This window comes from Apiospora kogelbergensis, assembly GCF_038363985.1.
Source record: "Apiospora kogelbergensis strain CBS 113332 chromosome Unknown utg000003l_segment0_segment0, whole genome shotgun sequence".
NCBI lineage: Eukaryota > Fungi > Ascomycota > Sordariomycetes > Amphisphaeriales > Apiosporaceae > Apiospora > Apiospora kogelbergensis.
Genome location: NW_027117420.1, coordinates 1358006 through 1385275, shown reverse-complemented (window position 1 = coordinate 1385275; position 27270 = coordinate 1358006). Strand labels below are relative to the sequence as shown.

At 54.9% G+C, this 27270-nt stretch overlaps 10 protein-coding genes across 10 annotated transcripts; 5 read left to right on the top strand and 5 right to left on the bottom strand.

Annotated features, from left to right (window-relative positions):
- Nucleotides 1-1056: 1056 nt before the first annotated feature.
- Nucleotides 1057-2597, bottom strand: PG998_005182 (uncharacterized protein; the record flags this gene model as incomplete). Its single annotated transcript, XM_066872000.1, has 5 exons — nt 1057-1474; nt 1548-1643; nt 1707-2086; nt 2177-2304; nt 2423-2597. 5 exons carry the CDS (start codon nt 2595-2597, stop codon nt 1057-1059), a joined length of 1197 nt encoding a protein of 398 aa, XP_066732097.1.
- A 1086-nt stretch (nt 2598-3683) lies between these two features.
- PG998_005181 (FAD-binding domain-containing protein) lies at nt 3684-5456 on the top strand (the record flags this gene model as incomplete). The annotated part of the gene is made up of 5 exons (XM_066871999.1): nt 3684-3779; nt 3855-3971; nt 4035-4149; nt 4207-4471; nt 4529-5456. 5 exons carry the CDS (start codon nt 3684-3686, stop codon nt 5454-5456), a joined length of 1521 nt encoding a protein of 506 aa, XP_066732096.1.
- A 185-nt stretch (nt 5457-5641) lies between these two features.
- PG998_005180 (cytochrome P450 monooxygenase) lies at nt 5642-7607 on the bottom strand (the record flags this gene model as incomplete). The annotated part of the gene is made up of 5 exons (XM_066871998.1): nt 5642-6157; nt 6178-6282; nt 6356-6734; nt 6830-7248; nt 7311-7607. 5 exons carry the CDS (start codon nt 7605-7607, stop codon nt 5642-5644), a joined length of 1716 nt encoding a protein of 571 aa, XP_066732095.1.
- Nucleotides 7608-8277: 670 nt separating this feature from the next.
- Nucleotides 8278-10199, bottom strand: PG998_005179 (uncharacterized protein; the record flags this gene model as incomplete). Its single annotated transcript, XM_066871997.1, is given in 4 exon segments — nt 8278-8677; nt 8780-9081; nt 9101-9922; nt 9987-10199. 4 exon segments carry the CDS (start codon nt 10197-10199, stop codon nt 8278-8280), a joined length of 1737 nt encoding a protein of 578 aa, XP_066732094.1.
- Nucleotides 10200-11011: 812 nt separating this feature from the next.
- PG998_005178 (integral membrane protein TmpA) lies at nt 11012-12430 on the top strand (the record flags this gene model as incomplete). Its single annotated transcript, XM_066871996.1, has 1 exon — nt 11012-12430. One exon carries the CDS (start codon nt 11012-11014, stop codon nt 12428-12430), a length of 1419 nt encoding a protein of 472 aa, XP_066732093.1.
- Nucleotides 12431-12791: 361 nt separating this feature from the next.
- Nucleotides 12792-13971, top strand: PG998_005177 (uncharacterized protein; the record flags this gene model as incomplete). Its single annotated transcript, XM_066871995.1, has 2 exons — nt 12792-13635; nt 13664-13971. 2 exons carry the CDS (start codon nt 12792-12794, stop codon nt 13969-13971), a joined length of 1152 nt encoding a protein of 383 aa, XP_066732092.1.
- A 128-nt stretch (nt 13972-14099) lies between these two features.
- Nucleotides 14100-14963, bottom strand: PG998_005176 (P-loop containing nucleoside triphosphate hydrolase protein; the record flags this gene model as incomplete). Its single annotated transcript, XM_066871994.1, has 1 exon — nt 14100-14963. The coding sequence occupies one exon, from the start codon at nt 14961-14963 to the stop codon at nt 14100-14102; it is 864 nt and encodes a 287-aa protein (XP_066732091.1).
- Nucleotides 14964-18709: 3746 nt separating this feature from the next.
- PG998_005175 (Hco3- transporter family protein) lies at nt 18710-20812 on the top strand (the record flags this gene model as incomplete). The annotated part of the gene is made up of 5 exons (XM_066871993.1): nt 18710-18921; nt 19002-19357; nt 19422-19597; nt 19660-19863; nt 19928-20812. The coding sequence occupies 5 exons, from the start codon at nt 18710-18712 to the stop codon at nt 20810-20812; spliced, it is 1833 nt and encodes a 610-aa protein (XP_066732090.1).
- Nucleotides 20813-21673: 861 nt separating this feature from the next.
- On the top strand, nt 21674-23992 carry PG998_005174 (uncharacterized protein; the record flags this gene model as incomplete). Its single annotated transcript, XM_066871992.1, has 6 exons — nt 21674-21969; nt 22034-22119; nt 22176-22255; nt 22317-22423; nt 22492-22841; nt 22944-23992. The coding sequence occupies 6 exons, from the start codon at nt 21674-21676 to the stop codon at nt 23990-23992; spliced, it is 1968 nt and encodes a 655-aa protein (XP_066732089.1).
- A 1278-nt stretch (nt 23993-25270) lies between these two features.
- PG998_005173 (uncharacterized protein) lies at nt 25271-26766 on the bottom strand (the record flags this gene model as incomplete). Its single annotated transcript, XM_066871991.1, has 2 exons — nt 25271-25474; nt 25543-26766. The coding sequence occupies 2 exons, from the start codon at nt 26764-26766 to the stop codon at nt 25271-25273; spliced, it is 1428 nt and encodes a 475-aa protein (XP_066732088.1).
- Nucleotides 26767-27270: the final 504 nt, after the last annotated feature.

Here is a 27270-nt window from a genome sequence, read left to right as displayed (position 1 = left end):
CTTCTTTTAAAGGTGTTTTAGCTCGTCGTTGTTAGATAGACCGTTTTGTAGCAGCCGGAGGACCAGACTCGTCCTCAAGTGCCCCTTCTGCTTGGTGTAGCTACCAGGTCTCTCACAAAAGAATTAGGCGTTTCGTTAGAGACCTCAAAGCGTTTGAAGTCAGTGTTGCCCGTTAATGTGTCCAAAGCTCATCGACGCATGCCCCCGTACGTCAGTATGTGTAGCTAGAGACTCGTACAATCTGATAATCCAGCAGTTAGCACATCCCACTCTCTGCTGGAGACACTTGTCCTGAGACTGGTGCTCCCAGTGGCCGACTATGATCTGATTCGCTCCACCATGAGGTGGTGGCCACCTTCCAGCTCGTTCAGGCCATCGATGAAAAAGACGTATTTACGCTTACGATACATTAGCTCCGAACTCAGCAGTTTCTCGAAGACAGCATTGGTATTTCCTGATCATGGTTATATGTCCAAAGGTGACCGGAAAAATGATCCGTTTCCGCCCACTCGTTTGAGAACAATTTATGTATTAAGTCCGGTGCTTGAGTGAGAAACGAACAAAGGTGACTTCAAATAAAACCCCGAAGAACTTTTGTGGTCACTTCCAGTGTCCCAGAAGAGGAACACCGCTACAATGGTTCGTGACTCATTCGACGTAGTAGCCAGCAGACAGTGGAAGCTCTCATGATCGCTGATCGTTCTCATCAGGACCGACCTTCCGGCTTCTGGCTTGCCACTGACGAAGAAGATGCCGCCCCTTTGTTGCAGCCACGATTGAGATCGTCTGGCCGTAGATTCAAGAGCCGGGGTGGCAAAGGGTCCAAACGTCAACATTCTTCTGGTTGTACATCGCGACTACTATACTTATTTTGATATGAAAGTGCTAAATCACGACGCTGCAAGGCCGCGTCGAAGGTTTAATATCGTAACGGTGATTCTGACAAAATAGAGGTAGTAATTAATTCACGCTAATTAAAAAATCGTCCCGTCTATATAGTTGAAGAGGACAAATTAGTTGACTAATATGAAACCTCAACCTTGACGGTTCTAGACCTTAGAATCTCCTTGTCACTCTCGAAGTCCCCCTTAAAAGCACCGTCTCCCCCTCAAGAGATTGGTCGTCCCTACCTCCCCGGATGTCTGTGACCCTGCCGAAACGAGCATCGTTTTCCCACTCCCGCCCCACCATGTTCGCATCCATGCTGTTGGCGTTGGTATTTTTGTGGTAGTCGTAGTCGTCGGTGTCGTCGATCCGGGTCCCTTGCGTCCGCATGAGCGTGTCCATTTGCGACTTGCGCCGGGGCCTGGCGGGCCCGCTGCCAAACGTCCGCATTGCGTAGACCTTGAACTTGTCGCCCGAGTCTGCCGTCGAGCCTTTGGTCTCGCCAATCCAGTTCGGCGCAATGTGCCTGAAGAACTGGCGCAGAGTGGGGAGGCAACAACACATGATGAGGAGGTTGGACTCGATGCAACTAAAAGAATGAGGTAGAGCGTGGGTTAGTAGATGAACATCATAAGTAACGTTATCGGTGTTTCTTTCCATACATCCACAAGGTGCCACTCCTCAAGGCATAGGTTTGGTCTGGGTTCGAAAGACTTGGAAGTAAGATGATGAGCCGCACGATCGACGTTATCATGGTGCTGTGCGGGTGTCAGTTGTCACTGGTCGCCACCCAGAGCAGAAGGAGGCGGGCTTTTGCTTACATAGAACCAACGACAAACAGACCAATGAGCGCAACCTTTTGCCTCAGCTTGATCTTCAGCCCTACCACCGTAGGTATGGGAAACGCCAGCAGACACACATCCGTAAATACCCCTATAGCAGCCGTGGCCACGTATATCGCCGGTCGATCGAGACATACCGCGGTATCTGCGAGTAAGGGGTCCCAGCTGGCCGCTAAGGGCTTGCAGGCGAACAAGAGACTGAAACAGATGGCGGCGGAGGAGCCGACGCAGACGAAACAAAGTATCCAAACCCCGATTTGAAACGACCTGACCGGGTTGATACGACGGTAGAATAGGCACAAGGTGGCCTTTGCTGCGCCAACGGTGACGGTATAGACGAGCGGCGCCGAGAATATAAGCTGAGTAAACGGGTCTTTGTCAGTAAGGTTACAACAGTAAAGAAGATTATGCAAGAATATGGGTAACCCAAATAGGGGTTAGCCACTCACTTTGGAAAAGTAGATGTATCTCTCAAGGGGCATCTCGAAGGCGTGCACACCCACGGCCTTGACATACCAAAGGCGTAACAGATGGCCCTGGGTCGCAACCGAGGTTACCCAAGCGATAAGTACAGTAACTGGAGAAGAAAAGGGAAGTGTCAGCAGACTCTCGGATACTGTTTCGTCCCCTTCCGCAGCAGGGCGGCGCGACTTTTAGAGGGCATATTCACCATCTTCCACCTGGAACTTTCTTACGATGAAGATCTTGGTGTAAAAAACGCTGGGCGAGAAAGAGCACAGCCAGAATGTTCTCAATGATGCAGACGGTCCACATTGCGGTGACTCCGTCTTGCGGTGGGTCGGCGAAATTGACTACATACCCCTCGGGCGGCGGCATGATGGTGATGGTGCCATTGACGTCGAACGGCATGTTGTCTTCTGTCTTCTGGGGAGAGGAAACGACAGAGAGCGAGATGGAGATACACGAACGACGTGCGCTGCGCGGAGGATCCAGGCGCCAGACCTATTTATCAGGCAATCTTTTCAACACTGCGCTCCCATGTGTGGGCATATATGCAAAGGCACATACCTAAAACGCCGAAGGATGACACATCCCGGCATGCGGGCTTCTGTTATATCCTACTTACGTTCAGGCCGCCAGATCGGGACACCTGACTCGCCATGCTCGGGAGGGATCTTTTGTTCCCGGTTGTTTGAAGTCTTCCCGACTACGACCTATCGTGACATGGTATGCACAGGGATGGCCATCGATGGCAGACCAACGACCTGCGACTCGCACACAGAGTCCCAGACTGCCGCAGACTCGAGGTTTCTCCTCTTCCCGTTTTGTTCTAGGCCCAAACTCCACTTAGCCCTACGGCACAGCACAGAGCGCCGGCAGGCTTTCCTATTTCCGATTTAGAGTTACATAGTCTGTAATTTTCCATCCGCTTGGCAGTTGGGGCCGCCATGGGTCCGGGCCGCAATACTACATAGTATGCGGATGTGCGGAGATGGCACGACAAGGACAGGACAGGACAGTGCACCGCATCGGGGGTGAAGACGAAGGAAGGTGGGAATCTCTTCCATACGCGTTTATCCTTATTTCAACTCTGCATACCGCCCTTGCGCCCGCTCGCCTTGGCGGGTGGTTTTGGGGAAAGACCCATGTCACGGCATTATCCCCTAGACGCCCGAAGCGGAGGCGGCACAGCAAGGTGCTCGAGCCGGATTGGACAGTCCGGACTGCCACGGTAGGACCGCATGAAGATTCCCCGATATTGTGGTGGAGCGGGGGCTCAATCCAGGATCTCGACCGAAGTCTGGCAATTATGCATGTAGATCCTCCTCGTGGCGAGATTGGCGAACGAGCTTAGCCGAGGCCTGCATAGCGATGCCCTCCGTCGACCAGTAGAAAAGGGCACTCTGCTCCCAAGGAAAAGGTCCAAACTCGAAGTGCTTCGTCCACGTCTATCAATATCAGGCCATCAATCCTGCGCCTCGCCAAGCCAAAGAGATGAAGCTGTCACAAAAGTCCCCTGCTGCCCTGCTTACGGCGGCAGCTGTCCTCGCTTCCCCCACGTCAGCCTTGGCAAACAGTGCATGCGGCTGTGTAAGTCCACCTGCATCGCACTTGTTTGTTGCGAACCTCCCACTGCCCGTTTGCCCAGCTGACACCCTCGATAAGTGCTCTGCCCTGTCAAAAGCCGGCATCGCGAATGTCCTCACGCCAGAGTCCGAGGCCTACCAGAACCGGACATTGACGTACTGGTCTCTCACGTCACAGTTGACGCCATGGTGCATCGTAAGTACATCTGGTGACTTACCACCCCTGATGGCTTCTGTACTCACGATTTGGATGAAATAGGTTCAACCGACGACACCCGAGGAGGTCGCCCTCGCCGTGACTACCTTGGTAAAAGAGACATCTTGCGAATTTGCTGTCCGCAGTGGTGGCCACTTCATCTGGCCGGCAAACAACAGTAGGTTCGCCGCGTCATGCGTCGTAAACTATCAAGTTGGCTAACAGAAGTGCGCAGTTGAGGATGGTGTAACCATCGACTTGGGTCTGATGAACGGGACCATTTATGACGAGGAGAAGAAGGTGGCTCGCATATCACCAGGTTCTCGATGGGGCGGAGTCTACGGGGCTCTGGAACCTCACGGCATGACCGTGCCGGGCGGCCGAGCTTCCACGGTCGGCGTCGCTGGCTTCCTTAACGGCGGCGGCAACTCCTTTTACTCGGCACGCAAGGGTTTCGCATGCGACAACGTCGTCAACTTTGAGGTTGTTCTTGCCAACGGGTAGGCGCGCTTTCCTCGCCATTCAGCAGAGAATGGAAAACTGACTTTGCCAATTAGTACCATCATCAATGCCAACGCCACCGACAACTCGGACCTGCACCAAGCGATGAAGGGTGGCCAGTCCAACTTCGGCATCGTCACCCGCTTCGACATGCAAGCCTTCGAGGCGCCGCCGCTCTGGGGCGGCGTGGTGCAGTGGAACAAGACGGCGACGCAGCAGACCATAGATGCGCACGTGAGCTGGGTGGACAACCACGACAAGGCCATCAACGACTCGGCCATCGTCTTCTGGACGTACCAGCCCGCGCTCAAGGACACCGTCATCATCACCAGCCTGGTCGACACCGAAGGCCACGCGGCCCCGCCCGCTTTCGACAAGTTCCTGGGCATGTCGGGCAACCTGTCGAGCACCATCCGCACCGCGACGCACAAACAACTCACCGACGAGCTGGAACAGCCGGCGGGCTACCGCGACATCTGGTGGACGGGCACCATCAAGAACGACCGCCGCGTCTACGAGAAGGTGCTCGAGCTGCACGACGAGCTGTGCGACTTCATGGCGGCGCAGTCCCCCGACGGCGACTTCATCACGCAGGCCATGTTCCAGTCGATCCCGACCATCCTGAGCCAGCACAGCGAGGAGCGGGGCGGCAACGTGCTGGGCCTGAGCCGCGAGCCCGAGAACGTCATCATGCTGCTGTTCACCCTGGCCGTCAACGGCGAGGAGCAGGAGCGCGTGGCGCGCGAGCAGATGCGCAAATGGGGCGACGGCACCATGGAGTTCGCGGCCAGCGTCGACGCCGCCGTCCAGTGGCAGTACATCAACTACGCCTACGACTACCAGGACCCGCTCGCCAGCTACGGCGAGGAGAACGTGCAGAGGATCATGGACGCGGCCGCCAAGTACGACCCCGAGGGCGTTTTCCAGACGCGCTCCCCGCGCGGCTTCAAGATCAGCAACCGGAGTGGCTACGGATGGAAATGAGGTGGGGGTCAGAGACGAGTGGTTTCTTTAGATAATGATAATGTTATTAGACATTCAGCGATAAAAGATACCCATAGTTAGAAGTAATATATGTACAAGTATGTAGCAGTGTCCAATTTCTCTCCACCCCCATCCCTGTACGTTGCATCCGGATCCTTCAGTCACACCGGATAACATCCGGCCACTCACACCTCCACTTCGTCTGCAGCAGCCTTCCTGAAGAGCAGTCGCATCCCTCCTTCCGCCTTGGCCGTAATGACACCAGAGATCCTAGGCTCCTCCTGGTCGGGCCTGAGCCTGACCTCGAAGCCACCGACGAGGCCCGCGACCGCACATCGGAGCTCAGCCTTCGCGAAGTCCTGCCCGATGCAGGCGCGGGGTCCATGCAGGAACGTGAGGCTCGCGAAGTTGCTCGTGGTGCCGCCCGTCTTGTTGGGTCGTGCGGCTCCCGTCCGCGGGTCGGTATCGATCCAGCGCTCGGGCACTAGCTTGTCGGCGTCGGCGCCCCAGGCGGCGGGATTGCGGTTGGTCGCGTAGGGAACTAGCAGGAAGAGCGTGCCCCGGGGAACGCGCTGGCCCGCCACGCAGGTCTCGCGCTGCGCCTCGCGCACCGTCACGGGCACCGTGGGATACAGTCGCAGCACCTCCTCGCAAAAGCCGTTCAGGTACGGCATCGACTCGAGCACGTCCCAGAAGATGCCCTCGGGCGGCCCCCGCCGACGTACTCAAGGCGCGCGTGGATCTCGGCGCGCAGCTTGCGCTGGATATCCGGATACATGGCGCAGAGGTAGCAAGCCCATGTCAATGCGCCGGCCGTGGTTTCGTGCTGCGTTCACGTCAGTGATTATGCTCGATTTGCCAGCAGGGTTGGGCGTAGTCAAGCCCAGAGGACTACCCACCCCGGCAGCCAAGAAAGTCAGCATTTGATCCTTGGTCTCGTCGTCTGTCAATCCGCCCGTTTCAATAATCCGTTTCAGGATGCTGTAGTCTGGCAGCGCCTTTTTTCCTTCGGCAATCTCACGCTTCTTGTCTGCGAGAATATCGCCACATGTCTGTTTCAGGAAGGTGCTTATTTCGTTCAATATGCGATTCGAACTGAGCGGCAGCCATTGGACTATCCACTGGGGAAGCATGAAGTTAACCCCGGCAAAGATCATGCGGCCGAATGAAGGTCTGAGGAGTTCCTGGTAGGCGTCCGAGATGTTGCTCCCGTCGGTAGTCATTGACTGAAAGTCGCGACCCATGGCCGCTGGCCCGATGATGTCCAGCGTGAGGCGGCTAGCCCAATACAAATAGATCGTCAGTAACAGGATCTGCCGCATGAGGGACAGGGTCCACGGCGGCCGTTGAGAGAGACACGAGGGAGTACGCACCTGGCCAGCTCAGCTATCTCAACTTCGACCCAGCCATCACTGGTCTGTATCGGAGCCTCGCTCAGGATGTCGGCCAGCTTCTGAGCGAAGATCAACACTTTCGCCCACATCAGACCATACAGCATCCGAATCTTCCCTATGTGAAAGGCGGGGTTTAGGATCCGCCGCTGGCGGTGGTGCAGCGGGCCTTCGTTGACAATGACACCCCAGCCCAGCGGCCGGGCCAAGAACGATCGTATGGGCCGCGGCTTCTCGAAGTCGGCGGCATGGGTGTTGAGGATGTCACGAAGGGCATCGTGGCCGGCGCATAAGACTGCGTGGCGGCCCTGGATGCGAATCAGTGGGGCATCCGGGTAGTCTTTCATGGCGGCCAGCGCGGACTTGCCGCGGGGAGACTCGACTATCATACTAGAACATCTCTGCAAAGTGAAAGAGTTTTCAGCCATCAATCCATCGTCGCCTTCATCGGTCTGCTCCTTACTGTGGTGTTGGGGAGGGCTCGAAGCGGGTCTCGTGTCCGCGGATAGATGACCAAGGCATCAAAAGCCAACACGACGAAGACCAGGGCGGTCGAGTATAGATAGAAATGAGTTGAGATCTCGCGGAGCACTGCATTCGAATTCGGGGGTAACCCGATACGTGAGATGACCCAACCACAAAGCACGCCACTGAGCAACGTCTTGGGGACCAATCTCCATAGAATGGCGAATGTGTCAGCGGCCTGGAAGCTGAATCTCACGAAGGCGTTCAACCATCTACCTTGGCGCTTGATCTCCATCTTGCTGAACGATGATAGATAACCATTCAGCTTTGTAGAACCCGGGTACTTAATGCAATCGCCTGGCGCCCAACATTCCATATATACGTATCAGCTCGCATATAGTTACGACATCAGCCCACCCCCGTGAAACAAGCCCGCCAACATGCCTAGGCATTTGCAAAACCAGATGCTGCAACAGACGAAAAGATCGACTAAAACATTGCTACTGTGGGAAATAGACTTCGGTGTCCAGGGACGGACCTAGTTGTTGTTTGTGTTCGTTAGTGTTCTGACATCAGACCGTGAAGAAGCTCATGGCCGTCACAACACAAAAGGCGTGGCACAATACAGTAAATTGTTTAATCTGACATCCATGCACGCTACAGGTCCGTCAGTTTCGTTTCAGGGACGATTGTACATACGCACGCATCCCATAATAAGATTTTCCTATCAGCAGCAGCAGACGTATTCGTAAAGGAACCAGCCCATGCTACTCCTGGCACAGTTGCCAGCGTCGACTGGAACCGATCAAGACTCGACATTCCCAAAACGGGGAGACCAATACAATGTGAGATCTGACCAAAATCTATTGAGGGAAGACATAGTGATAATACAGTATTACCGGTGTTGAATTGACTTCAACGCCGACATAATACGAAATAAGAACGCCCCAAAAGGAAACTTATGCTCAGAGCATCTGCTTGACCGTCGACACGAATTTCCAAGCCGCTTTCCGAGCCCACTCAGCCAAAGATAGCTTCTTCTCCGCGGGTTTGGCGCCGTCGCTGCTCGCTGCTGCCATCCCGACCAACTTGAAGCGCTGGGTCTTACCGCTGGCGGTGCGCGGGATCGTGTCGACAAAGACGACGCCGCCCTCCAGCCGCTTGTAGCTCGCCAACGAAGTTTTCACTATGTTGTAAACGTCGTCGCAGGTGACCCCGGCTGCGGCGCCCGGATCCTTGCGGATCACGTATGCGCGCGGCACTTCGGTCGTCCCGTCGGACGATGACACGCCGACGACGGCGCAGTCGCTGACACCTGGGTGTTGCATGATGACACCTTCGACTTCCGCCGGCGCCACTTGCCATCTGTGATTTGTGTCAGTAATTGGAAATGGCTTTTCTGTCGTTGACATGGCGAGAAGGAGAAAAGGGAGAGGGGGTTGATTATTGGTAGCACATGCTACTTACCCCCTGGTTTTAATCAACTCCTTATTCCGGCCCACAATGTAGAACCTGCCGTTCCGGACTTCGACAAGATCTCCTGTGGGAAACCAAGCACTACCTTCCTCCCGTGGGGACGGCGTGGCCTTGTAGCCCATCATGATGTTGGGCGACCGTACGAGCAGCTCAGCGGGGACTTGCTCCTCGGCAGCAACCTCGCGACCGGTCTCGGGGTCGACGAGCTTGATGTGGTAGCCCGGTTGCAGTCGTCCCACGGCGGCCAAGTCGACGTCCTTGTCGCCGTAATGGAACAGGCAGGCGATGCCAATCTCGGTCATTCCCCCATACCTGAGACAGAGTTGTGCAGGGCTGCAAGGCCGCTTGTTGGAACCTGCGCAGCGCCCCGGCGTCGATAGGGGCGCCGCCGACACCTGTCCAGCGCACCGTGCTCATCAGCTCCCTCACGGGCAGGGAGGTCTTGTTCAGCATGTGCACAATGGGCGGCGTGATGTAGGCCTCGGTGGCGCCGAACCGGGACAGGTTGCGCAGGTACGTCTCGAGGTGGAAGCGCTGCATGATGTAGGCCGGCTCGCCGTAGCGAAGGGGGCAGGCCATTAGCCAAGCCGCGCCGAACATGTGGAAGCAGGGCAGGCAGAGCATGCGCACGACGTCGTACGGCACGGGCCGGTAGATGGCGCGGTGCTGCTCGATGAGGTTCTGGTGCGACAGCATGGCCAGCTTGGGCAGGCCACTGGTGCCTGAGGTCGGGTAGAAAATGGCTGGGGTGGTCTTGACAACCTCCTCGGAGTGGAGTTTCATCCAGTCCGACTCGCCATGGTGGAGCAGGTCAGTAAAGCTCCTTGTTTCCCGGTCGTTTCCGAGTGACGAGTTGCTCTTAGCTTGGCTTGGGTTGTATTCTTGGTCGGAAGTGACGGAGATGGGCTCGAGTGGTGCCGCCAGGTCATCCAGAAGAAATATTCGGTTTATGGGGATTTTGTTGGCCTGTGCCACTGCCAGCACCGTGGGTAGGGACTCTTGAGTAGCAATGATGGACTTGGGCTCGAACTGGCGGGTGAGGTGGTCCAGCTCCTCGAACTTGTAGGCCGCATTCACGCCACATGCTATGCCTCCGAAGCCGATGATGCCGTACAGGAGTGCCGCATACAAGTACTATGGATTCGTTAGCAACTGTTTGACAACAATACTTTGTACAGGAGGGCTGCCATCAACATACGTTGTTGCTGACAGAGACCAAGACCCCTTCACCTTTGCCTAGACCCGCTGCCCTGAAGCCGCTGACCAGCCTCCGCACAAGAGAGCGTGCTTGAATGGAATTGAGGGAGCGGTCTGGGACTTGGGCATCGATAAACAAAGGCTTCGTAGCTTCATAGTCCCTCTGTGCATCAAAGGCAAATGACACAAAGTCAAGGGCAGTGGGTTTGGACATGTTGGGAGACTCTACATCCTTAAGGTCAAAGAAATATCTGGATCTCTAGACGAGCCAGGGACAGAATCAAATGTATATATATATGTATGTGTGTGTGTGGAAGGCGACTTGTGTCTAACATCTTAATTGCGCTTTAGTATTTTTGCTTCCCGAGTCACCTAGGAAGTTATGTGATTCGACCTTTTCACATTCACTCTCATCATCCATGTTGCTGCCTTCTGTCAGATGGACGGTAACTGGATCCGGAAGCGAAATTCCGAGAGGATCGAAGCTGATGCGGCAGAGTCTTATCTGAAAATGCTTGTAAGACAATCCTTCACGACTTGGGCGAATCAATTTGATGCCGGGGTGCACCAACTTTCTGCTTACTATCACATTCTGCCCAGGTCACGCTGAGCGTATGAGCTGGAAGGAATACTCCGATGGTTGCACATATGGAAGCCATCACGAGGAGTGCCATTACGGGATTCGCTGCAAGCTGTGAACCTCGAGTAGTTGAAACACGCGGCTCACATGGTGTCCAGCATGAGAACAAAGGCCTTTCCATTTTGTGCCAGCGTGGCTCACGTGCAGAGCAACCATCAATAAAGTTGCAACCACCATCGGTTTTAGACATTCAAGTGGTTTTCCGGTTACTATTTTTATCTTCAGCTGAAAAAATGGGAGAGGGTGACGATGGTCTTCTGCGGACATCTTGAGTCTATCTGTCCGAGATTAGTTTTCTTATCTCTCTCGAATTTGTCTTTGAACCGTGTTCTGTTCTTTGCAGTCACTCACTCGCCACATCAAACTATTCCCACCCAGTTTCGACCATGTCTTCTACCACAGCTTCCCCTATTTCTTCAGCTATGTCATTGGCTCAACCACCCGTGACAAACCCCGAGAAAGAACAGGCGGCCGTCTCTGTTGTACGCAGAGCGGCATCTGATAGATGGGTTGGGCCCAAAGAAAAGCGCTTATCCGGTATACGATACCGTATTTTCAACACTTACCGACGCCTTTTCTCTCTGGTGTTCCTCGTCAATGCCGCAACCTTTGTTTACGTTGCCGTCAGAGGCGCTGACTCCAGCATCTTGATTGATGCCGTGGCAGCCAACCTCCTGGCTTCTGGTCTAGCACGTCAACCGCTTATAGTAAACGTGCTGTTCCGTACTCTTTGTCTCATCCCTCACTCTGCACCGCTCCGGCTCCGCCGTCTCGCCTGCAAGATCTTCCATCTGGGCGGCGTCCACAGTGGCTGCGGCGTCGCCGCTTATCTGTGGTATATTGGATTCATCGTCGTCTTTACCCAAGAGTGTGTGCATCGCTCGACGAGCACGGCCGCGAACACGGCCGCACTGGTCATCGCGTACACGGTGCTGGCCCTGCTCACCATCATGATCCTTGTGGCTTACCCTCACTTTCGCATCATTCGGCACGACTGGTTCGAGTTTATCCACCGTTTCTCCTCCTGGTTGACAATCGCACTCGTCTGGGCCCTCGTGCTGACCATCGCGTCTGGGGCGAGCCCATCCATGGGTGTGTTCCTAGCCACGTCGCCGGCTTTTTGGATGTTACTGGTCAGCACGCTGGCCATCATCCAACCCTGGCTTCTGCTGCGCCGCGTCGAGGTGACCCCCGAGCACCTGTCGGGCCACGCCATCCGGCTGCACTTCAACCACACCTCAGTCGTCTTCGGCCAGGGTCTGTCTGTTTCGAAGCACCCACTGCGCGACTGGCACAGCTTTGCCGCCTTCACAGACAAGTACGACAGCCCCGAGACGCAATTCTCCATGATTGTATCCAAGGCCGGAGACTGGACCTCGTCCGTCATCTCGGACCCGCCGCGCTACCTGTGGAAGCGCGGCGTGCCCATCTACGGCTTTGGCTATGTCATGAAGGTGTTCCCCCGTATTGTCCTCGTGACGACGGGCTCGGGCATCGGACCTTGCCTCTCCTTCATCGAGGACGACAACCGCCCCGCCATGCGTGTCGTCTGGCAGACGCGGAACCCGGAAACCACCTACGGGCCCCGCGTCCTGGACCTCGTGCGGAAGATGGATCCCAACCCGGAGATCATTGATACGTCCAAGCAGGGCCGGGTGGACCTTCTGCCCATTGCCATCCGGCTTTACCGAGAGTTCAACGCCGAGGCCATCGGCGTGATTAGTAACGGAAAGCTGACTAAACAGCTGGTGTATGACCTGGAAAAGCAAGGCATCCCTGCCTATGGGCCTATCTTCGATAGTTGAAGCATTGGTTTCCTTTCCACCTGCTGGGGGAGGTAATTGGCATTGATGTTTGTTGGGTCGGGCTTTTCGGGGTTTGAGGTTGTCGTTTGGATATGGTGTTCCTCAATGGCACAGAAACGCCTCCTGCAAGTGATCTATCTAAATTCAATCTAGCGAAAGTCGCTATTCTTAGTCGCCAAAGATGATGATGACGTGCAGGTACCAGCCCCTGTAGGCTTACAGTCTATGACGGCACCACTGCCCTGGTAGCCAATCAAAGCCGACTTGTCCGCTAACATTGCTCCCTTTTTGTCAGCTATTACTTGGCTCATTGTCCGACTTGGATAATCATCCCAAGACACGCTGTGTAGACAAAAGCAAAATGCAGCAGCAGTGCGAGGTGACAACACTAAACGGTCCGTCCGGACGCCTGGAGGTGCTGTACAGCTTGCCTGATGACCATCTCGAGTCAGAACCCGCGCCAGCGCATCTGAAACCACCCCTGTTGTTCATCCACGGTACCTTTTGCTCGGCTCGCGACTTCACCAACTTTCTTCCTTACCTGGCCCAACACGGGTACCCGGCTTACGCTCTCTCCTTGCGCGGCCACGGTGCGTCGGTAAAACAGAAATGGTTGCGCAAGATGTTCTTCACCAACCTGCACAGCTGGGCCGCCGATGTGCGCTGTGTTCTTGATCACATGACGATAGAGGCAGCCAACTCGAGAATGTCGGCGTCGTTCTCGACTCCTTCGTCGGCGTCAGTGTCCTCATCATCATCATCATTAACCGACTCTGCATCATCATCCTCGTCGGGCAATAGTAGTCATTGTCGGCGGCAACGACCCCCGCCTGTACTTGTCGGCCACTCCCTGGGCGGCGGCGTGCTGCAGTGGATGCTGTCGTCGGGCGCCGTCGGGCGCCACCACCAGCGACCGACCGAGATCTCAGGGCTCGTGCTGCTGGGTTCCATGCCCCTGAGCGGCAGCGGACGCGAGGTGCTGGCCAACTGGGAGAGGGCCGAGGCGGCGCGGGGCGCGCTACGGCGGCCCTTCATGCTGAGCGAGCGCTGCCTCGTACGCACACGCACGCAGGCGCGCGCCGCCTTCTTCAGCGACGAGACCGACGACGCCGTCGTCGACACGTGGCTGCGCACGTGCAAGACGAAGCACGAAAGCGCGCTGGCGGGCATGTCGGTGCTCTGGCCATTCGGGGGAGGCGGGCAAGGTTCTTGATAGCCTGTGTGGGCTCGGAGCGGCCCGCGGCCTGGAGAATGAAGATGATGAGGAGAAACAGACAAGACCTTCTACCCCACTGAGCCGTCGTAGTAGGAAGGTCCTCTGTGTCGCCGGCTCTGTGGACAAGCTCGTGCCTCCCGCCATGGTCCTGGCCAATGCCTATGCGTACTCGGCTGCCGTAAAGGAGACGGGGGATGACCCAGAGACCTGTCGCATGTGGACGGTTTGGGGCGCGGGCCACCATCTTATGATGGACGCTCACTGGCAGGAGTGTGCGGACGGGATTATAAGGTGGCTCGGAGGCGACGAGCTACCTATCTCGTGATGATGTGGGATCTAGAGAGATTATGATGTCAACGAACAAGCGTCTGTAAGCGTTCCTTTTGGAGTCTCTGGTGTAAATGGTTATTATGTTTATGCAGATCATTAAGTTTTAATTAGATATTACCTCCGTTAGCACGATAACATGAGCCTACTCCCTCCTAGCCAATAACCAAGCGCCAGGAAGGCCAGCGGCGATGTCATTTTGAAGAGCTTTGACACGGCCATTCCGAGTTTTCGCCTCCTCTCACCTCGTCCCTGCTCCGTAATCCAAGCTGTCTCATTTACGTGAGGGAACCGCCCCGAGGGAATTTCTTTGCCTAAAAACTTGGCCAAGGGCTCCCATCCGTCGCCCATCCGGTACTCAAGCAACCGTTCTGGCGGGACCATCCTCCGCACCAGCTCGTGGTGCTCATCGTACCGCCTCCGCGCATTAGCCCGGGCATCGCGGTGGTTGTCCGCCTCGAGCCAGCCCTCGAAAACGGTTCGCAGCCCGCTGGCCGTGTGTCCCCCGCACAACGGGTCCAGGATGTAGCGCCGTAAAGGGTAGTCCCACGCGTACGTGAATTTGAGCAACGTGTCGGACACGCTTTTGAGCCAGGGGTCGAAGGGCCGGATAATCAAAATGACCTTGGCGTCCGGGTAGGTCGAGATGAGCTGAGGCGCGAAGACGCCGGCGAAGTCGGTGACGGCCTGGAACTGGCCCATCCACGCGTCCCACTCCGCCTTAGACCAGGGCACTTTCACCTCTTCCTTCCGCGGGTCGTGGTCTTGGCGGTGCTGCTGGAAATGGGCGTCCGCCGCGGCCCGCCACCGGGCCCATTCCTCGTCGGCAGGGTATTTTAGGCCATGGTGCACGTGACGGTAGCCCAGCGTCTCAAGTGCTAGTGCCATGGAGAGTGTGCCGGTACGGGGCAGCCCGACGCAGAGGAGACCCTCACCGGAGGCCAGACTGCCCTGAAGCAGCTCTGGAGGTGGAACTGGGCCATGTGCCATAGTAGGGTGCCGTAAAAGTAGGATGGCGTGCCTGGCATCGGAGTGAAAGGGGCCAGGTTTAACAAATAGCAAAAATACAAATATTGAAAGAAAGGTTCAAGGAGTGTGTATGGTCTATGCCAAAAGAGAAACCGCAAATAGGTGTCCTCTCCTCCAGGTATTATATGAACACGTTACACTCATCGACTAATTCTCGTAATCATAGGCCTTTGAATATTACATCTGGTTGCCTGGTATGTATCAACTCTTTATCGCTGTCGTTAGTTCTTTTTCTTCCATGTCTCAACCCACATGAAAATGTCATGAACACCCCCTGTACACAACATTCAAAACTCGAACCCTTAGCAGCACGTACCTCTCACCCAAATTGCCAACCACTGCGTTCACGTGGCTAAATAGGCCCCTCGCCATTAACTTCTCGATCAATGTCGTAGATCGAGACGAGCTAGTAGGGGGTTTGTTACTCGGACAGGCAACGAAAGGGGAGATCCAGATGGTCATAACGGAAGTAGCAAGATCCGAGTCGTCTTGTACTGGCTGGACTTTACCTGGATTGCGATGATGATTTGCTTGGACCAGTGTCGAGTTCAAGTCATGGACTTATGTTTCGTCATGAATGTTTCCCATTCCATGGGGAATGCATATGCACAACGAATTACGACCGGGTAGACGGAGTCGACATGTTCAACGTGTTGGTGGCTAAATAATTAAAGGGGGAAATAACGATCTGTGATTGGCTCGTGAAGTGGCCCGGACAGCACCCCGGGTTTCTTAGCAATGGCATTGTAGATTCGCATGACTTGAAATACGCATTAACGCCATCAAGTTGTGAGCCCGTGTAAAATAACCTGCAGTCGTTGCCACGACATGCATTAGCAAGCAAAAGCGAGACATATGGGGATGATCTTCACGAACTTGCTGAGTTAGCAGGGTCCGTGGTGATAGCTTCAAAAGTAATTTCACGGCATGCCAGAATTATGGGGCTGTTTCTCTACCATAAAGGTTTGATCTTTCGAGGGCGAGATATCTAGATTGGTTAAGACTCTATGTTGCTTTCATCATTGATCATCCGTGGCCATCACAATTACCCTTCACGGACCTTTACCTCCTCGAAGCCCACAGACTCTGGACAACTCATTTGTAGCACGCGGACCGTCCCGTAATGATCAACCAGTGATGCTACATGATCCATCCAGCGGAGAGAGGAACCTAGCAGTACTCCACGTCAACCGGTTGGCATCGGTGGTCGAGCATAGACCGAGTATCCCAACCCCCTTTGCTCTCCAACCACGACAACAGACCATAGCCAACCTCTCCAGCCACCTTTACCATTTCTTTTCCTATGCCTATCCGGCCACATATGTCGTCAGATAACTTAGTTGTTAAATAGATGCAGCTCGAACCTAAAGCCCATGCCCAAGGGGGCCAGCAAGGGGGCAGCAGAGGGGGCGTGATGGCTTGCATTTAGTTGCAAACTCAAACGCCCTGGGGATGTATTGGTCTCGGTAGAGGTATGTCTCGTTCCCAACGATATTGGAGGTTCATGCTAATCAATGACATATATGATGTGGCTACTGGGACAGTTCATTTGCTAAGCAAAGGCTTGTAGCCTAGATTGCTCCTTCGTGCGACACAACCTTGGGCATAGTTTGGCCGTCGGCTATGGAACACCCACCCATGACGAAGACCCAATCCGCTATCGTCCTTGGCCCTATTGGTACGCCTAGCAGACGCACATTCCTGTTTAATCTAAGCTGGGACCTCGCTCGCTCCTCTTCCCTTCCATTGGCTTCACAACCTTCGCAAGACTAGGTGTGTTTTGGCCTTCGCCTGACTGACCATCCTTCCCCCATTTCGCCCAGATCTTCGGCAAGGTATCGCCATAGCCTGTGTATAAACCCATACCTAAGTCATGGGCTGTTTTCTCCTCTGCTCTACGGACTGGGGTCTGTGGATGCTATAGTGATTGCCAAACACAATGTATTGCCAGGCAGGTCCTTCACCCTGCATCCCACCCCTTGCTCCACTGCTGCACAACTCATGTGCAATTCAGAGATGCATAAGTAATATGGCTCACAAAGCCATGTATAAGACATGCAAAGCTTGTCGAATACTTTTAGCCATGACTGGGCTATGAAGTAGACTGCCGAGTAGGTTTATTACCTTCCAAGAATTCAGGGGGCGAGGCGTCCCGTGCGAAAACCTCATTTGTCTCACCATCCATCGACACCCACCCGCACTTGCTCCCGCACCCGCACGCTGACATTCATCTGTCGGGCTTTCCTTTTTCCATCTTCACACTGTGATTACGAGCAAGCCAAGGTTGGGATAACAGGCATATATATCTATCCACGGCGTTAGATCCCTTTCACGGCCCTACGGGCGTGTTTGGCTGACCCGTAGGCCAATACTGGAGTGACTAACGGGGCCATGTTGCCTATTTGTTCAGTGATGACACTCTGAGGGTGCTTGATCATATTTGGCTTGTTGGGTACGTCGATTGGAAACCAGAGGCCGTACTTTTGGATGTCTCCATGAGGGTCAAGATTCACAACATAGGTATATACACAATTCCAATTTTGTCACCCCTCCCCCGACCGGTCTGCAATTCTAATCTCTACAGTACTTGGAGGGTGAAGATTACTAGAGATGTCATCTCTCTTGTTTGCTTGGTCTCAACTTCAGTTCTTTTTTCGGATAAGTTGACGTCGGTGGAGACCAGGAGGGAAGCAAAGTGTCCTTCATCTTGCAGGCGTTCATGCCGGTTGAGCCCCTGGAAGGGAGCCGGGTCGCCCACCCGAGACGTGCATCATCACCGTCACGACCATCGCCAGAGCGGCGATACTCGATCGCAGGGCTCGAGTTTCAGGATACTCGGCCAGTCACGCCGTAGGTTTGGCTTCCCAGAGCTAGTGGTGATCTGATTCCTCATCGAGGCATTCGCCTGCTGCGAGCTACTTGTGATTGATCGGTCCAAATGTATCACATTTCGACTTCCACGGTTCACTAGAACTTTGGTAGTCTGGTAGCAGCCCTGTATTCTTCCGGCTACACCCAGGGCGCACGGTTGGTAAAAAGTTGTGAAATTTTTACTAGCCAACCGCTTATGACCAATGGCTTGCCCCTGTAAGTACGGAGGCGACCCAAAAGCAGAAATATACGGGACTGTTACTCAGTGATACTTCGTGTTGGCGCTTATTCAACCGACACAACTGAACGTAATTGGGGTTTCCCGTGCTTGCCAGGATGCCAACAGCTTCCCGGACTGCAGAGGAAGTATCTGGAGGTTTCAGGGGCCGACTTGAGGCGTGTTGGAGGGATAGAGCTGCGAAGGTGGCGGTGCCAAGGGAATCGCCCTTCGTCATGTGGAAGAGTCTTGACTGGTCTTCCCGGACAAGGTCGAGGCAGTGGAACTCGTTCAGCTGACTGAAAGAGATGCGGTTGAAAGGGAAAAGAGCCCTGACTAGCGAATGGGTCGGGGTGTGGGTGGGTGGGGAGCCTCGAAGTTTTCTTCTGCCCGAGCAGATTTTCCAACCGGCGGCGCACGCCCGCCCCGGAAGCGAAAGCTGACAAGTCGCGGCCCCACAACCATGACGGCATCCAAAAAGGGGGCGAGTGCATAGGGCGACCTTGGTGGTATAGTATAAGTACGGCCGATTATATTCTCTGAGCTCTAAGCGATCGAGCTGTAGACAAAAGAGCTTTCAAACCCTCAATCAACCTTTTCGCAGAGCCCTTATCGCAGTATGTCGCTTCAAAACAACGTGCCAACCATCAAATCCACGGGCAAGTCGTACACGTATGAAAACTTGCGAGGATGGCGGCAATACCGCATGTTGAGACCATGCCGCGGCATGTACCACGATGTCCGTCGACGGCTGCCATACTACTGGAGTGACGTTGCCGACGCCTTCACGTACCGCACTGTCGCTAGTACAATCCGCATGTACTTCGTCAAGTAAGTCAACTGCCTTGCCTTTTCAATCTTCGACGCTACACCACCCTATGGTTGTTCTTCTCTTGCTGAGATCAGTGCAGCCTCCTCCCAGCCGTTGCATACACTTTGGACATGTACCGACGGACGGGCCAGTTCTTTGGCGTGACCGAAGCGTTGCTTTCCTCTGCGCTGGCTGCCATGGTCTTCAGCATTCTCGGTGCCCAACCATTAACGATTGTTGGTATCACTGGGCTGATCTCGCTCTTTAACTACACCATCTACGACATCATTCTCCGATATGACGTGTCTCTATATCCGAGCTTCATGGCTTGGATGGGTATCTGGGCTGCCATTTTCCATTGGATTGTCGCCGTTTTCAACCTTTGCGATTACATGCGCTATGTCACAGACTTCTCCAGCGAGAGCTTTGGGATGTACGTAGGCATCATCTATATGGGTAGGTGCTGTACACGTAGAGAGGCAGTCTTTGGGCAGTTTGTATGGCTGACAGTGCGTTTTAGTCAAAGGCGTTGAGGAACTCGTCTACGAATTTGAGCAACATGGGGCGACTGCAGGCTACTTGAGTTGCATCATTGCTATTCTCTATTTCGCTTCGGTTTACAGCTTGGAGAAGCTGGGCCAAAGCACCGTCTGGAAACCATGGTTCCGTAGTATTTTGGCAGACTATGCGTATGTGGTAAGTATTCAAAATGCCCGGGGCTGGTCTTGATTTGCAACAGTGCTCATTCATACCTCTAGTTTGCTACTCTATTTTGGGTTGGATTTTCACACATCCCAGGGAGGCTCAAAGACGCCAACATCTCCACGGTACCCATCAACGATGCCTTTCGTCCTACACAACCTCGCGGCTGGCTCCTCGACTTTTGGACTCTTCCAGTCAAATGGGTTTTCGTGGCCCTTCCCTTTGGTTTTTTGCTTATGCTACTGTTTTACTACGATCACGTCAGTCACCCCTATTAGTCCATGTCCCGCGTACTCAGCTTTTTCACTGATTTCGAAATCGCAGAATGTCAGCAGCATAACCGCCCAGGCCCGTCAATTCCCTCTCAAGAAGCCAGGCGGCTTCCACTGGGACTTTTTCCTGCTCGGCTGCACGACGTTTGTGGCCGGGATCCTGGGCCTGCCTATGCCAAACGGCCTGGTGCCCCAAGCTCCAGTGCATACGGACTCCCTTACACATTACACTACGGAGGTCAAGATCATCGCTACTACCGAGGGCGAGGGGACTGAGATACGTCGTCCGATAGTCAAGGCTACCGCGGTAGTCGAGCAGCGGGTTTCCCACTTCTTGATGGGCCTCGCGCTGATCGGTACAATGACCGGACCGCTGCTCACGGTGTTGCATACGATGCCGTCTGCATTATTTGCGGGCGTTTTCTTTGTGGTTGGTGTAAGTCTTACTCCATTTTCCCTTACTGCTTGTCGTATCTTCCGGGCTCCCATTGACTTGTTCCGTTTCCAGTGGGGTTCGATTGAGTCAAACAGCATTTTCCACAGACTTGTGTTCCTCATGTCCGAATCCCGGTTCATTCAACGCGACGAGCCGCTGCTCCAGGTGCGGCGGCGGGCCATATGGCTCTTCATTGGTCTACAGGCCCTTGGCGTGGTGGCCACAGTCGCAATCTCACAGACCATCGCGGCGATCGGATTCCCGGTGCTTATCATTCTGTTGATCCCGCTTCGGACGCACCTCATGCCCCGATGGTTCCTCTTATCGGAGCTGGAGGTGCTGGATGACTTCACTTGCTCGAACAAACAGGTCTTGGCGAGCCTGGGCGGCGCCCCCGCACTGCCGGAACATACTAGGGAGGAGGATTGGGGCCTCGAGCGCCGGCAATCGGAACAGAGATTTGGGGTCCGTCGACAGCGAGCTGGGAGTCATCCACGTTGATAGATAGGAAAGGGACGGGGCTATGGAAAAGGTAGCAAGCCACTCAGCCATAAAGGTGGGGCGACCTGGGATAGGGGCAGATGATATCGTTATGCAACGCCTGCTATCGGGTAGAAGCCATCTCCAACACCAACAGTATACTAATAAGCTCGCCATTTAGAGGTTATAAATAACAACGTAGCAGCAACGCCGGGCGTTTTGATCATTAACCGAATGGAGCCAAAGAGGGTCTGCTCAGGCACTATTCCTATTCTAAGCTACGGCGAGCGACTAAGGAAAACAAGCATTAGGGAACCCACCATCTCCCCCCTATTCTGCTAGTCTGCCCTGCCCCCCTGCCTGTTCCCTGCCTATCCCCTCCCTGCCTTCCCCTCTCCTTCAGGCCTTCTATCGGCCAGGCCCGCACTTTATTGCCAGATTCGATCCGACTGTGCCAACGACTGCAACGGCAATATCAACCTGACTGAGCCAACCCTGTCTGGAACCCTGCCCATTCCATTCCAGCGGAGGATCGGCATTGATCAAATGAACGCCCTGCCGCCGCGTCAGCAGCGGGGCTATTTGGTTTGCGGCATTTGGCCGAATGAAGTAGGCGGTACTCGGACACTTCCGTCGGTAGTCGGTGATCTTTGGCCAATGACAGCAGGATCCTGCTGCCTGTGTCAAATGGATGAACAGACCATACGTGATCCTACAAGACCGCCGTTCTACAGCGTGCCGCAGCTCCCGCAGACGAGCGGTGCGGCCCTCCCAGCAATAAAGCTTCGCGGTTTCTCCCATGTCTCAGTACCAACCCTTCCTCCGACTCAACTACGTCCCACCGACCGACCAGCCAAAATCTTGGCTGTCTTCGTCTGAGCCATGAGGTTCTCTCATCAGTCCCTATCTGGCCTCGTCCTGGCCTGCGCCGCAGTGTCAGTAGCCGCTGCTGGAGATGATGCAACCAAGCCCAGCATCGTCTTGATTATGTCGGATGACCAAGACCGACGATTGGGATCTACCGATTTCCAGTCGGTGCTGCACCGCGAGATCTTCTCTCAGGGCGTCGAGTTTGTCAATCACTTTGCCACCACCGCGCAGTGCTGCCCGAGCCGCGCCTCCTTCTTGAGAGGCCAATCCGCGCACAACACCAACGTCACCAACGTGCACGCCCCAGGGTAAGATATCCCCGTTCCGCCCCAGACCGACGCTGGGAGGGGAACTAAACGTGCTCCTATATAGCGGAAACTATGACAAATGGGTTCAGGCTGGCCTCGACGAGGAATACCTGCCCCATTGGCTGAAGAAAGCTGGCTATAAAGCAGAGTGTAAGAAGTGAACAGCCACCTCATTGACCTGGTATAGACGCTGACTATGGTTGTAGACGTTGGGAAGTTCTTGAACGGCTACAATATTATCAACGCCAATATTACGCCTAAAGGATGGGACCATGTTGATGCTTTGGTAGGTATCTTGAAACGGTTTCTCGGACAAGTTTGGACATCTCACTCACGTATTCCACTAGCTTGACCCCTACACGACGTATTACAACGTGCCTGTCATGTCTCAAAACGGAGAGCGCCCAGTCTATTACCAGGGTTTCCACTCCACCGACGTCGTTCGTACTAAAGCGTACGTCCCGCTACCCATGACTCTCCAGATACAGAGTTGAGGGGCACTGAAACTAACTGTTCTCACAGATTGGAACGTCTGCAGTCACTGGTCAAGGGAAGCGAGCCGTACTACCTCCAGATTGCGCCATACGCGCCGCACGTTCAGAATGACGTCCACCATACGATTCCGCTGGCCCGCCATATGGACCTCTTCCCCGGCATCAGCGCGCCCCGCACGCCCAACTACAACCCAGACGACGAACACCAGGCAAGCAAGGGCGGCTGGCCGGGCACACTTCCCCGCATGAACGAAACTACTCAGCAGACAGCGGACAAGGCATTCCGCTATCGAGCCCAGGCGCTGCAAGGCCTGGACGAGATCATCGAAGATGTCATCGCTATGCTTGACGCCAACGGGAAGTTGGATAACACCTACGGTTAGTGACCTTCTGGGAGTAGAGTGATAGAAGAGCATGAAATACGGCCTTTTATCCCTCCTTTTTTTAGATTACTCAGAGCTAAATCGCACCCTCGACTAGTCATTTATACCTCCGACAATGGTTATCACATTGGTCAGCACAGGCTGCCCGGCGGCAAGGCATTGTTTTATGGCGAGGATACCAATCTTCCCTTCGCCGTTCGCGGCCCTGGTGTGCCCAAGAACATGACCTCGCAAATCCCCGGCGTGCATCTGGACCTGGTCCCGACCTTCCTGGACATAGCCGGGCTCCCCGAAGCGGACTGGCCCTCCTTCCTGGATGGGCGAAGCCTCCTACCACAGTGGAAGGATCCCGCGGGGAGCAGCAGCGGGGTTGGTGCCGGCGACGGCAACAGCAAGGAGACTCTCAACGTCGAGTTTTGGGGTTCATGCACCATCGAGGCGCCTGAAGGCAGGGAGCTCGGCGCACCCTTCAAGAACACCACCTACAAGACGCTACGCATGCTGGGCGACCGCCAGTCTTGGCTCTTTGCCGTCTGGTGCACCGGTCAGATGGAGCTGTATGATACGGCGGCGGACCCATACGAGTTAGTGAACCTGGCAGGCAAACCTGAGCACGAGGCCGTCCTGAGCCGGCTCAACGCGCTGCTGCTCGTGACAAAGTCATGCGCCGAGAACACATGCCGAGACCCCTGGGCCGTCTTCACGCCCAACAATGGCACCGACGAGAAAGTTGCCACCATGAAGGAGGCCATGGATACCAAGTACGACGCCTACTTCGCCTCGTTCCCGCGCGTGCACTTCGCCAGCTGCATGCAGTACCAGGACATCGCTAATGAGCAACCGTTCTACCCGGCGTCGGCCGGCACCGAGAAGGGGCTCGGCTTCGCCAACCGGCGGCCCACTGACAACTTCGCCTTCACAACAGGCGGGGTCGCTATCACCGACGACAACTTCCACGGCACGCCGGAGCAGCGCCACGCGACACTGGAGCAGGTCTATGCCGGCGCGCGGAACCTGACGGACGAGGAGCTGGCGGCGCCTGCTGAGCCGAAGAAAGGAGGCAAGGGGAACGGAGGCGACGGTGCTGCTGAGAAGAGATGGGGGGTCCAGGAGCTGCCCGAGTGGATTAGACTTGGCCATGATTAACACACAAATCTTTCTCGCACACCGTTAAGTTCAACTTTGTAGGAAAAGGGGGAAATAGCTGAGAAACTTGGATCCCTTCGATCGGCTTCAATCCGATCAACAGAAAAACCCCGGTAACCCAAAGTTTTCTGCACAAGCATAATGCGATACTCACTCGTCTTGAAGTTGCTTGACCTGCCTTTCCCGCTGTTCCTTTGGCGCTTTCAAGAACCAGCACTCATCGTGCTGTAAGTGTATTTGCTTTGTTATCTCATTTCGCGGCACTAAACATATTGACAGCAAACATATGCTAACAAATCGGAGTGTCTCAAGTGTGCAAGTAATGGATAGACCCCCTACATACTTCCAGTACGAAGAGACTCCCCCAGTGGCCACACCTAACTAAGTATTCAACGGTGATTATTGACTGTAAAGAGATATATAATGCGGCGTCCAGGGGCGCCGATATGAGTTATCAAAACGGGCAAACAATTATATATCGCCTGGCGATACGCCTTACTTCAAGCCCAAAGAGGACGATACTGGGGACCTACTAACTCGTGGAGGCCCAAAATCTTTAATCACGAGAGGTTCCAGCCAAACCCGCGCTTACTTCAGCTCGATTCAATACTGAAGAAGCACCTGCATTCGCCAAAGGGGGAAACACGCAACAAACGAAACCACGCAGAGTATTTGGACTAGACTTCCATCTCTTATCAAACACAACGCCAGTTAGCATTTTTTTAGCGTGTATCGTGGAGCTGCCCGACATGCCGGACCCGACAAATTCCCTGCCGGTAGACACTATGCCACACATGACTCGAGGGCGGAAGCAGGGTAGTGGTAGTAGTATATGCACTATCCCCATATCGCTTTATAGGGGTAAGGCTTGTGGACATGCTGTCAGTGGTGCAAGACATATACATACAGACGGATCTGAGATCTGTATTCACTGTTAGCTGAGCCGTGAGCTCACTTATATCAAACAAGCAGAACAGCTTGAGCAACCCACCAATGCGTGCCCCCTCGCTCGTGGTCTTTTGACGCAATGGTATTGCCCCACAAGCCCGAAATCGCCAAGCAGCAACCAACCAATCACATCAACGATTGAGCCCTCCGTTCAGTTAGCTCAATTGGTCAGAGCGTCGTACTAATATTGGTTCGTATCAATACTAAGTAATGCGAAGGTTATGAGTTCAAGCCTCATACTGAACACTTTATCTTTTGCAGTTTTGTTATTCGTTATCAAATGCCGTTACTTGTTGTTCTGTTCACCATGCGCAACTGCATCACGGAGCACTATTTCTGGCTGTACAGCATAATCTCTCTCTCAATGATTGCGAGACAGTCGAGATCCTGGTTCTCCTTCATCAATCGCACAGCTTTCTCCTTGTACTTTGGGTTTGCCAACACTTTCTGCACTGCGGCGGCAATTTCCTCGCTGCTCGGGGTCTGCGTCTTGAGATTGATCGCGAGCCCGGCATATTCGGCCCGAGCGCACACCTGTAGATTGAGGTCAGTCCAAAACAACTCCACACGGGCATCTTCCCCTGCAGCGATGAAGTACTTACCTCCGTTTTGTCCTCGGTCATGCCTGCGACAACCATGGGCACCGCGTTGATGACGCCGTGGGTCATGCTGCCATAACCGCCATTGGAGACGAACAAATCGGCGTGCTCGAGCGCCGCATCGTAGGGCATGTAATCCACGACTTTCGTGTTCGCGGGGATCTCCACGTCTGCCGACAGCGACGCGCCCTTGACGCCCAGCAGTGCGATGACGATCACATCTTCGCGCTGGGCCAGCGCCCGGATGGTGGGAATGATTACCTCATCGTAGCTCGTGGCGATTGTTCCCTGCGCGACGGCGATGACGAACTTCTTCTCCGGCGCGCCCGCCGGTAGCGCCGTGTTCGACTGGATCTCGGACCACCAGGCAGGATACACGTAGTTGGGACTGATGCCTTTCTTGGGCAGTGCACCAGCGTAGCGGATCGAGGGGTGCAGGTCGGCCCGCGGGTACTCCAAGCTGGGGCTGCACATTTGGAACAGGGTGTCGAAGCTCTCGAGCCAGCAGTCGAACAGAGCCCGCTCGGGCCAGCGGGTGCAGCCCATGTCGGTGAAGATCTGCTTCTGCTTCTCGACGATGACCTTGAAGGGCCCCTCCAAGAGCCCCGCGTTGAGGAGGCGGTTGCGCGCCCGCCCGGATTCGGTCGCATCGGGGGGCAGGCCGGGCCCAAAGGGCGCCGTGTCGTCGCTCGACACGACGAGCGGGACCACGTTGAGGCCGATGGTCTTGGGGAACGCGTCGTACCCCCGCGGGAGCGGTGCGCCGTACTTGAAGCCCACAACGGCCGCCGAGATGGATTCGGCTACGACGATGACCTCGCGCGCAGGGTCGCGCTCGCGAATGCGCTCGAGCACGGTCCGCACGGTCGCGGTGCGGACGGGGATGGCTGGCAGGAATAACTTCTCCAGGTCGAACAGGACCCGAACCGGGACGGGGATCTCGTTGCGCGCCGCGGCGTCCTCTTCGGTCATGAACTTCGCCGCCTCGACCCATTCGGCGCCCGCATCCTGGACCTTTTCCCGGAACTCGGAGGCCGTGATAAAGATGACTTCGAATCCCCTTTGGACCATGGCCTGGGCGACATGGATAGTGGGCTGCACGTGTCCTGCCATCGGAATAGCTGTCATGACCAACACGGGCAACTGGCGCTTGCTTCCGGCTTCGCCATTGGCCTTCGCCTCCTCCTGGTGGGAACTGCCTCCCTGGCTTCGTTGGTCGGCGGTCATGTTGCGAATGGATCACTTCAGTGCGGAACGACAGAGGACATGAAAACTGAGAGATGGTGTGTTTTCATAACCGCAATCTCGTTACGGGGAAGGCTCCGAATAAATACTTGGGAGAGCAACTTCACAATGCGTGACAAGCCAGCCAGTAGCCAGCCAGCCTCGCCATGACCAGCATCATAGTAAGCTCGTAATATAGCGTATCGCGAATGGATACGAACGGAGACGCGTTAGTCGAGTAAAGCAACCTATCATGGGGCAGAGACCAGCACGGGGAGCTGAAGTTCGCTATTGGCATGGGGACGTGGACCAACTAGAGACGCCACTTATGATTCCAGGGATCTAAGCATCAAACTAGCGATGCGCCGCCCCCAATCTCGCGCCCCCAAGCCCTAGGTGCTAGGAGTCCTAGGACTATACCTAAGCCGCCAGTGGGTAGTGAGATGTGATATCCGCTTGCCATCCATAAGCCAAGCAGCAAGAAAGACATGGAGTGTTACACAATGT